Here is an 11803-nt window from a genome sequence, read left to right as displayed (position 1 = left end):
CCTATGGAGGTGGGTTTGTCTTTTGAGCCTTGCCTAAAAAAGGCACTATGGGGGTAGCAAGAGCCTTTACCAATATCCTAAAGCCCAGGGGTGACAGGTGCAAGCCGTCCCTAGCGAAGCATCGTGGCTTGTCGAGCATGTCATCCCAGGCCGGCAGGCATTGGATCCCCTTTGAATGACACCAATACTTAAGCCAATTGTTGAAATTGATCATCTTGTCTTCATATTGTGGCATAATTCTTGGTGAGAGTAAGATGCTACTCAAGGTCATGGTCATACCGGCCTGGGCTACATGCTCAGAGAGCTCCTCTATGTCTCTTTTCATGTAGTCCAGGGAGGTACGTCTCAGGTCATTCACACCAGCATGGACAATGACAGAGTCATATCTGTACTTGCCTCGAGTGACCCGAGTGCTTGTGTTAGGTGGCGGATCCTAGCTCCCGACAGGCAGCTCACCATGACCTTCTCCTTGTTCAACCTGGTGAGCGTGACGTCAGTGTGCCCGACGATAGAGTCACCTATTACAAGTGTATCAGGTGTGTTGTTTAGCCTTAAGGGCTGTGACTGTTCGGCACACTGGCTTTGTGAGCTATGTGTTGCACGTGTTTTGTTTTGGGGTAGTGGTTGCTTGGGTGTCTGCTTTGGAGGTCTCTGCTGCTTACGCAGATTTTTATTTAGAGCCTCCGAGTATGTTTTTGTGTGTTTATGTGTTTGGTTTGCTGTCATGGTAGGTCTATGTGAGAATGGAATTGTAGTGAGTGTGGTTTCCTTCTCCTCCTGACTGGATAAGCCAGTACCGAGTTGAAAGAGCTTAGCCTCCAGTTTGGCTATATGGTTGCATCTCTCACGTGTTGGAATTTGTTGGGAGAAGGAGAGGGTTGTCTGTGTACATGAGGCAGTTGTAACATTGCCTCAAGATTCCCAGATTCACCAGCTGGACCGGAGAGGAGATTGACAACTGACCTTTGGACATGCTAGAATAGTATTGGGAATTCCTTTATAACTGAAAAAAAGGGCCAGTGGGGAACAAGGTACTCAAGGGGAGTTTGTGAGGGTGAAGTGCTTTTAATTTTTTAGTGCTGACTTGTATAATTGCATTAGTGAGCAAGTGCCAAGTAACTTAAATGCAATGTGTTACAGGTAACTTAAATGCAAAAATGACAAACAGTAACTTTCTTTCAAGTGAAACAAGGAAATAAGTACAGTAAGCAATGCAGATATCACTAGGGATCCACAGAAGCGCTGAAAAGCCACGTTTTAGGTGGAATTAGCGTTTCAGGGAAATAACAAGCAAACAAGCATACAAACAAAGCTAGATTCAGCAGGCCTGGATCTAGTCTATGCTACAGCAAACAAGGTGTACCAATTTCAGTAAGAAACAGTTCAACTATGCAGGCACTATAAGCCTTTAACCAGAAATTCCCAGCTCAGCAGGGCAGAGTCGAGCCTCTCCTCCCACAAGAGTGCAGACCACGAACCTTCTTAATGTAAAATAACTGGCCTGAAGCCCTAGTGCTTAAACCAGAACCAATACACTTTTACAATAACAGACACTGAGCCCTTATATATATATATATATATATATATATATATATATATATATATATATATATGTGTGTGTGTGTGTGTGTGTGTGTGTGTGTGTGTGTGTGTGTGTGTATATATAGATATATATATATATATATATATATATATATATATATATTATATATAGATATAGATATATATATATATATATAAAAAACTTTACCCCTCTCTCCCTTCCATACAACCCTGAAGATATACTTGAAACAGACTCCCCCTCCAGCTATCACCCAAGACAAGTTCTTAAGTGCTATCAAAAGAAAAAAAATACTATATTGATGGGCCCTGAAAATATCTGTGGGAGGTATCTTAAACAGCCTTAAGTACAATTTAAGCACACCTATAGAGGATACCTTTGTCAAATGGTTTCAAATTATTCCCCTGCATAAGGGAGGACCTTCCACAGACCCAGGCAATTACAAAACTGTGGACAAGTCTAAATCATATGCAAAGTCATGGAAAAACTTATGGAATTAATCAATCTGGACATAGGGAACTTCCAAATACTGGAATCACCTCAATTTGGATTTGTGAAGGGTAGGTCATGCGTACAAATCCCAGTGGGAATTTTTTTTTTTTTATATAAAGGTCACCAAAGCAATGGATGAAGGCAAAACAGTACAAACCACATACCTCGACCTGGCAAAAGCTTTTGATGTACTTCCCCACTCAGGCATAGTAAGCTAAAAAACTGGAAATAAACCCCTATGTCACCTGCTGGATTGCCAACTGGCCCACAGATAGGACACAGATAATTAAAATAGGGGAAGTTGCCTCCACAAAGAAACCAGTCACCAGTGGATTCCCCCAGCATTCTGTGCTGGGACCTCTCCTGTTTGGCATTTACCTTTTCTTAAGTAAAACCCAAATACCAAAAGGCTCTGGCTAAGTCTGCAGATAACTGCAAACTCTGGACAGTCATTAAATTCCAAATGACTTAGTCATACTGCAGAAAGGTTTGTCCCAAATAACTGGTGCCAGAATCATGGACTGAAACTAAATTTGCATTATTGCATCCTTTGGAAAGTCATCTAGCCACAGAATTACCACATTGACAATACACCCACAAGAGCTGACAGTGGTTTGGCATTTTACTTATGGAAACAACTGGATTTTACTTTTGTGGACAGTGGCCTAACTTTTGGCCGACATACGTCCATTGTTGTAATAAAGTCCTTCGATATTGCACAGCTTATAAACGGGATTGTGTCTAGAAATAGCAACATCATTGTCCTCCCTTTAGTCACCCTCATTAGGGCAAACATTAAGTATAATGCCCCTTTGGACTTGTAACTGCACAAACATGTGCATCAACTAGAACACCCACAGGAGACACATTACTAAAAGAATGCAAGGCTTAAACAACATGTCCTAAACATGTGCATCAACTAGAACACCCACAGGAGACACATTACTAAAAGGATGCAAGGCTTAAACAACATGTCCTAAATGAACCAATTCAAAGCCCTTTCACTATACTCTGTATCCTACATACTGCTAAGAGGTGACCTGTGCCGGCCAAACAAGACATCCTGTGACCTATTACTAATGGATTTACTGCACATCAAGTCAAATGGCATAAGAAACACTCAGTCTAGGGATCTAAATCTGGTCTGCTATATCAATAGAACGGTTTGGAGGGACAGGTATACCTTACAATGGATAGAGCTGCAGTGGAACAGACTCCCTATCCACATAGGTTCATAGGAGGTTACTAGGCTAGTGGCCCTAGAGCCTTTACAAGCCTAGTCATATTAATCCCAAGTATCCCTATGTGTTCTTTTTGGGTAGTTCGCAGACCAAATTTATCAACAGAGCAGGCCTGTGATTAACACCGGCTACCACCTTCCATGAGGGACAAGGGTGCCACCTCAGGGGTGAATTTGCATACCCAGGACTACTAACTGACAAAGACATCTCCTAAACGCTTGGTCTTATGCATAGATCCCCTCAAAATATCTATGGTATGATCCCGGTTATTCTCATTAGGAGTAATACACAATTATCAACCATTCGATGGGCAAGGCCAGTCTTTAAGCAAATGGGCTAGGTTATTTAAAGCTCAAAAAGGGAAATTGGCTAGACTTAAAATGACCCGTAAGGGCAGCTGGCCTAGTACTCGCACGGCAGCATGAGTGCAACCTAGTGAGACAGCCTGCAAAGACCTTTGTAGGTTTGCAATCCTCTCCTAAGAATGAAAAACTACAGATACCTTTGTCAAACAGTTTCAAGACTCTTCAAACCCAATAAAAATAAATCACAATTTTCAACAGTCATTTTTTTGCCTATGTATATTTACCTCCTTTAATAATCGAAGTACAGAGTTTTTGATGGACATTTCTACTTTTATCTGATCTTCTGAGAGTCGACAATATTCTCTACATCTTTGAGGCTTGAAGTCCATCTTATCATACAATTTCTCTCTAATATTATGAAACAGAACAGCCATAGATCGTGGCAAAAGGCCAGCATTGCAATCCGTACCTATAACAAAGTAAATTATGAATCATATTTCTGAACAAACAGCAGAAACTTGTCACTATCCTCATACTTAATACTTTGTAAAATTAACATATGCATCATATACACAGAAACCACACGTCACTTTTATCAGCTTTTGACATACTGCAACTAAGGTTGTAGCTGTGATTACTCATACATGGAAAATATTATTTGCAATGTGCTACAGATTTTAGGTTGGCTGTACATACAAACAAAAGTACTTTGAGATGGAAAAGCTCGTCCTCCGTTCTTTTCAAAAATATTCCAACTGCCTAAAAGAAACAAGTACGCATCCTACAAGAAAAGTCTTCAGTCTAATATAAATGAAGTAACTTTTGTCAGTGAAACTAAAGTTTCAAACAATGTGATGTGCACAAGAAAGGATAAGCACCCCACATGGGCTCGATGGTACAATACCCTGAGAGATGTCTGGTGAAGTGAAAGAAAACATCAAGTCAAATCCGAGACCATTATCTCTCCCCAACTGCCTTGATTCAAACATCACCTTTGTAAAACCTCAAGATCTTCAGCATCTTCTAAACGGACTGGCAACAGACCAAGAAGAAGAGGGAGGTAGAAACTAGATAGGAGCTTTAACAAACATTCCCTCTGCCATATGCGCTCTAATGCTTCCATGTGTAGCTTCATCATTGTTGTTACAGGAAGGGAAGTGAAGATGGCAGGTATTTTAACCCAGGCATGATCAGTACGCCCTACCTGCACACTAGATTTGTGTTCACCCATCCATAGTCTTGTAGCTTGGACACGTCAAGCACATTACTAGATCCATTTTAACTTTTTTAGTCTATAGTAATGGATTCATTTTAACTTTGTTAATCTATAGTAATGGACATGCCTTCGTTGAAGGTTGGCCGTAGAGCTGGCAACCTCGGCGTTTCGTAAAAATCTACTGCCAATCATTAGCGGACCAGAGTTCCGCTGTGGCGACCCCTTACCGGGAAAAGCCAAAAGACAAACAACAAGTCTATAGTAATGGATTTATTTTAACTTTGTTAGGATATAGTAATGGATTCATTTTAACTTTGTTAGGATATAGTAATGGATTCATTTTAACTTTGTTAGGCTATAGTAATGGATTCATTTTAACTTTAAGATATAGTAATGGATTCATTTTAACTTGGTTAAGATATAGTAATGGATTCATTTTAACTTGGTTAAGATATAGTAATGGATTCATTTTAACTTTGTTAGGATATAGTAATGGATTCATTTTAACTTTGTTAGGATATAGTAATTGTATTTCCATTTTTATGCACCTTATGTATAACAGGGCTGCTAATGCTAGGTACGGAGTACTTACATGGAAAATAAAGGGTTGGATTCAAAAATAAAACTAACCTGAGCTTCTGAAGGGGGCATTTAGTAGTAGCCAAGCCTCAAAGAGAGTCCTAATTTTTATCAAGGACATATTGGACTGAACCAAAATAGATATAAGCGTGGATGGTAAAGGCAGATGGGGAAAGACAAGTTTAGAACAATCCAAGGATCACCAAATGTTGCCAGTTTGGACATCTTAAAGGCAATTTGATCCCATTTCATAATTTCTATGAAGTACTGGGTGTGCTCTGGGAGACCACCTACCAGTTATTACAGAAGGGGGTTTCACTGCAGTGTTAAATATACATGATGTGGTACCCCTGAAGGAAGCCTATCTGGAAGAGGCACAGCTATAATTGGATGGACAAATTCATTTTTTGCCGGTAAATAAACGAAAAGCTGTACACCCTATAAAAACTGGTTACATTTTTTGATGCTCAAAACTGGAGTAGCCAGTGAAGCAGCTTTTCTTTTTGGTCAGCCATCATCTACTGGACAGGGTAAAAACAGTAGAAATTTTACCCAAGGCCTTATCTAGTCACAGGGTGGTGATAAGGGATCACATCAGTGAGCAATGGCTTCATCCACAGGGCAATGCCAGACTGTACCCCCTAATTTTAAGAGACCACATGAGGAAAGAAACCCCTTAGAAACTAAATAAGGTTTTGGCAAGATTTCCACAACATATCTAACTCAGTAAGAGTGGAATGTGTTTCAAATAAATTTTAGACTCTGCATGCCACTTGTGGAGCAAGAGAGATACAGAACTATAACAAAGTTTAATACGGTGAAGAAAAATTCACCTAAACGACCACACCCTATACAGAAGCCAGTCACAACGGAAAACAGCTTAGAGAGAAAAACAAAGGGATTAAATATGCACTTCATGTCCCAGACTTAGGAAAGGGTAAAAGTACACTATAAGGCGAGAGCAATGAAAACATCCTCCAAAACTGGAAAGACAAGAGGTACAGAACTAGGCTGATGAAATTCCAGGTGTAATAAATCATATTTGTTTTTCAAAGAAATTAGAAGTTAATTTTGTTCTCAGAGAAAATATTGATTCAGTTTAGATATAGTTTCAGAAAAGGAAAACTCTATGGGAAAGTCAAAAGAAATTCTTTGTTCAGACTCACCAACTGTTTAAAGGAGGAGAAACATTTTTCTCTCTACATTTCTACTCCTTGCTCATCACACAGAGTCTTTAGAAACCGAAAAAAATAGTTTTTTACTCTTACAAGTGAAACCAGAATGTAAAGGGTTAAGAGCCTGAGCCAGTCTTAATAAAGCTTATCTATCTAGGGTAACAGAGAAAGATAAATGTGAAACCTTCTGCCGATTTTAACAGGGGTATCATTACAAGTAGACAGACTGATGTCAGGGAGTTCACCCCAGTGAACAGGCATTTTAGTACAGTCAGGCAGACAAGCATTCCTTCCTCCAAGACAGACCATGGTAATTGTCCTCTGTGGGCAAAGGACATGGCTAAACCCTGGTGCATGGAAGCTGAACGGACTATACCATAGGTTGGTAACTAGGATATCAACCCTAGGGCCTATACAAGCCTAGCCAAACAATTCCCTGGCTATTTCTTCCCACACTATTTACTTCTCTGGACCCCTGACTAGCAGGGCGACTGATGTGATCCCCGGGGTGAATTTCCTTTCTCCCATTCAATCAACTTCCTTTTGAAGAGGGCCAAAGAGGCACTCTACTTGGCACATATGGGCAATCTATTCCAGAGTCTGGGGAGTCTCTGGCTCAGGAACCTAAACCTCCAGCGTGTTTTGTTTTTTGTGATGACAAGGTTAAGATCCCTGGAGCGTGTGGCTCTGAGGGATTGGGATTTCTTTAAGTGTAGCATGTCCAAAAGCTCAGGGTTTGACATGGCCTTGTATGTTAAGCAGAGATCGCCACAGAGTAGACGATATGTGACAAGAGTATAGCTGGAGTTTAAGGCGGTCAGCATAGGGCATCTGCTTTAGGCCTGTGACTCTTAGTGAGGTATTTTTGCGACCTTTCCAGTTGTTGCAGATGTCTTGAGAGGTGCATACAAAATGGGGCGTTGTATTTTACAATGGGTCTAATGAGGGATGAGTACAGTGCGACAATGACCTCCTTTTTCTGGATGAAAAGCCCTTAGTGATGAGGCGTGCCACATAAGATTTCCTGACCGTTGTGGCGATGTGGTTACTGAAGGTGTGTTCCTAAGTCCCTTATCACACTTTCGGTGTTTAGTGTACTGCCACCTATGTGGTAATTCACGGGTTTTTTCCCCAAAGGGGATAAGTACACATTTCTTGGCATTGAGCTTGAGCCCATGGCTCTGGCACCAAGCATCTGTTTCTGTAAGGCCCTTTTGTACAGTATCCATATCATTTGGGGATTCAATAATGGCTCCCAGTTTGCAGTCATCTGCGAACTTTATTAGCCAGAGTCCCTTAGTGTTGGCCTTTACTTCAGAGAAGTAGATGCCAAACAAGAGAGGTCCTAGGACTGAACCCGGAGATACTCCATTTGCCACTTGTCTAGCGCTGGATTTGGAGTCGGGGAAAGAAAAAAAAAAAGAGGAGCCTGAAAAAGCCTCTGCAGGGTCACCCATCTGCACCTGATGCAAGAATACAGCCTACTAAACTGGCAAATGATGTCTTAAAATTTTCTTTCTTGTGTCGAGGGGAATAAAATCAAGGAACTAGTAAGCTGTTCCATGGTTAAGCTGAGAAAGAAGCCTGAAAAAGCAGCAAGCAATGTCAGCAAGTCAGTAAAAGGGAAGCATCAAAAAGGTAAATCGCCAAAGTTATAGAATGGCAAGCACAGAACACACTTGCCCCAACCCCTAAAAATAACTTGTACAGTTTATTAATCAATAAAAAGAATGAACTGGAAGAAAATAAAAAGTTTAAACTAAACAGTAACAAGATCCGCACTGCTTCAAATAACAAATGCCATGCAACAGTAGCAAAAACTAATGTTTTGGCCTCCTGGGAACTCATTTATACTGACCTGACTCAAATTGCACCACACCCACCAACCATCAATCTACCCCTCCTCCTCGAATGCTCCGGTGTCGCTGGGATTGGTCATGGATCTCAAGGGCACTCTGGGGGGCTCAGCTTTCTGTGCGTCCATCTGGTATGATATTTATTTTATTTTCCCTACCTACTACCGCCCCCCCACGCTTGTTTATCATGTTGAAGGTTAACTCCACTCTTTGGACCACTCCTCCCCCTTAGGGACATGGCAGCAAACAATTGCAGGAAAGTTTGCAATGAATGTGAAGTGTGATCATTGCTGGTATGATTGTCAACAAACAGCAGAAGAGAATGAGAACTGAAATAACGATCAAGTAATGCAAAGTGAGAATGAAATTAATACAGGTGATGAAGAGGGTAGTAAACTTAGTGAAAGGGAAGTACAAAATGATACGATAAAAATTCAAATTTACTTTGTACTGCCAAGTCCGGAAAATCCAAAGGTAAAGAGGATGAAAAAGAATGGGATAAAGGGATGAACAGAAATACAGTAAAACAAAAAAAGAGAAAAAAAATCTGATAATTAAACGTGCAAGGAAAGGAAAGAGTTGGCATAAAAATATTTTGTTAAATGTTCATTGTTTGAAAAAAGCTAAGAAGCATATCCATTACAGGCTCATACGCAAGTACCAGGCTAGCTGACCTTTCGGACCATTTTAAGCCTAGCCAATTTATTTTATTGTGTTCATATTAACTTATCCCAGTTGGTTAGAAATTGGTTAATAATTATACATTACCCCTAATAAGAATAAGTAGTATCATATCATGGGCAATTTGAGAAAAGCCATGCATGGGAAAAACATTGAGGAGCTGAATCTCTCCAAAAGTAGCACGGGGGCAGTCTTGGGATAAATTGTCGGTTTCTCATCTATAAAACCAACTATTTCTAATGCCATTTGACTTTCTGATGTACAATAAATCCATCAGTATTTGGTCATGAGATGCCTTTTAAGCCAGACACAGGTCACCTCTTACCATTCTCTAGGATGCAGAGTTTAGTGGCAGGGTTTTGTCACTCCAGAAAGGACATGTCATTTAGGCCATCTATCCTTTTAGTAAGGTATCTCATTATAAAATGGATATACAGGATGTAAGATTTTTTGAATCCAAAAATAAGAAAACAGAGTTCTCTGCCCCATATTAATTCTAAGATGGAGTTTTGGATCAAATGCCTGTTTGGGAGGTGGCTAGATGAAGAAAAATTTTAAGATTTTTAGATGACACATTGTTTAATCCCAGAAAAGCAAAAATATTGAGAAAAAGTTTGGAGATTTATTTTTTCTGAGTAAAAATGCATACGCCAATCAAAGATTTAATAACTTAAAAAAAAAATGTATTACCCCAGAAAGATATTATTATGCAATATTTAAATAGTAAATTAAGGAAATAAGGTGATAATATTGGGAGAGATGTTTAAATGGGAAAGCAGTTATTAAAATGTGGTCAGTTAATTTCTGGGGGAAAATAAATTTTACATAAATTTTTATTTTCAGATTTCTTCTTTATTTGGATGGTTTTGAAGGAAAAAAGATAAATGCAATTTTTTTCTTCAGATCATTTATGTATTAAAGCATAAATAATAATTGAAAAGCATATAGCAGAAGGAAAATTGATTAAAGTTGTAGTAGAAGTTCTAGAAACAGTTTTGTTGGTGAATGTATCGAAAAGTTATGGGAATATCATTATGCTAGAATTCATTTTTATGTTAATAAAAAACAAACAGTGGTGGTTACAGTAGAGCAAGAAATATAGGAAGATGCATCTTAAACCAAAAATGTAAGAAAAATGTAAAATGAGATAAGGGAAAAAATTAAAACAAAATGAAATATATAAAGAGCACTTGCTGAGAAAAAAAAAAAAAAAAGCAACAAAGCATGTTATACAAGGTAGTATTGAGGAGGTTTCTCCCTTTCTGACGAAGTGTGAAAAGGGATAATGGAAATTTTTAACAAGAGAAAATGGAAAAGAAAACGATAATATGAAGATAGAAATAGAACTAAATGTTTTGAAAGTGATACACAAGATAATGCCAGGTCCAAATGGTATGATTTTCCTATGGAGATGACGAATGAGAAGGAAATGTTCATGCAATTATTAAATTATTTTCTTATACCATTCTCTAACTAGTTATGTGTAGGACTAGTTAGGTTAACTTATACAAACAAATTACCAAAACATGGAGACCTACAACTCTGAACAATTCAATTTATAAGATATTAAATTAATATAATAAAAAGTGAATAAAATGATTGTTGTCTTAGTGGAAAACAGAATTTATTGGAGTTGCAGGGGAAAAATGTAGACATTTATTGCCTATAGTTAAAGAGGTTGCAAGTAGTATTTTTAGTGAGAAAATTAAAGCAAATATATTATGTGATATCAAAATAAGTGCATAATAGTGTTTGAAATTAAAAAAATATTGCTGTATAAAAAGTTTTTAAAATAAATCACTATATAGGAATTCCTGGAAGAGAATTTTAGTTAATGGATGGTTCAGTCAAGCAATACAAGTGAAAAAGAGGAGTGAAAGAGGGTTGCCCATTAAGCAGTATTATCATCTTTAGTAATTAATTCAGTGACGAGTAAAGCAGCAAGCAATACTAAGGGAGGAAATTATTTAGGTCAAGAACAAAGACACAATTTTAATACATGCAGATGACTAATAACTGCATATGGCAAAAGATGGATAAAGACGCCATACAGAATGCTGCAGTGGGTATTAGGAAAGTAGAATTAAACATATAAAAACATGGAAGTGAAGGTTTTGGGTGATGCAGTTAAAATGCAAGTATATATTTTACAAGATCAGGAAAAAAAGATTTGAGAATCAGATTAGGTAAAGAAGGTAGGCATAAAGAAATGTGGATTTCTATAAGAGATTAGTTATAATAATTCCTTAAGGAAAAAAGTTTACCCAATACATTCTTATATTTTGGGAAAATTGGGTTTATGTTGGGATTAGAAACAGTTTTAATTGAGTTGATTTTCTTTTATATTTGGTTGACATTTGAATAGTTTTATATTGTAAAGAGGAGGAGGAGGAGAAGGGAGGAATTGGTTTAAAAACTATTGTATTTCTTGCTTCTTAAAATTTCTATTGGATTTTTTTTTAAATGTCAGGAAAGAACATATTGTGTTGGTGAAATTATGTAGAAAGATACATAAATGTTCTTAAAGAAACTATAGAAGAAGAGAGACAAGATTTAATAAAAATGGAATTTAAAATGAGAATATGCTTAAATATCAACGAATTTACAGTGCCCCATCCACTTGTCCAGGTTCCGTTTGAACAGTATCATAGAGGTGCTCTGTTTCACATGATTTGTTAGCCTATTTCAAAGATACGA

General features: G+C 38.2%; 1 protein-coding gene across 5 annotated transcripts in view; it reads right to left on the bottom strand.

Moving 5' to 3' along the window:
• KIF20B (kinesin family member 20B) overlaps positions 1–11803 on the bottom strand; it is a 1912547-nt gene that overhangs the window by 1736166 nt on the left and 164578 nt on the right. For all 5 annotated transcript variants that reach the window (XM_044056921.1, XM_044056924.1, XM_044056926.1 and 2 more), the window contains exon 6: positions 3884–4068. In XM_044056921.1, the coding sequence (XP_043912856.1) occupies positions 3884–4068 (185 nt within the window). The remainder of the gene's footprint in view (positions 1–3883; positions 4069–11803) is intronic.

The sequence above is a fragment of the Protopterus annectens genome, chromosome 14.part0 (genome assembly GCF_019279795.1).
Source record: "Protopterus annectens isolate FY-2018-M chromosome 14.part0, PAN1.0, whole genome shotgun sequence".
Taxonomy (NCBI): Eukaryota; Metazoa; Chordata; order Ceratodontiformes; family Protopteridae; genus Protopterus; species Protopterus annectens.
This window is presented reverse-complemented; position numbering and strand designations above follow the sequence as displayed.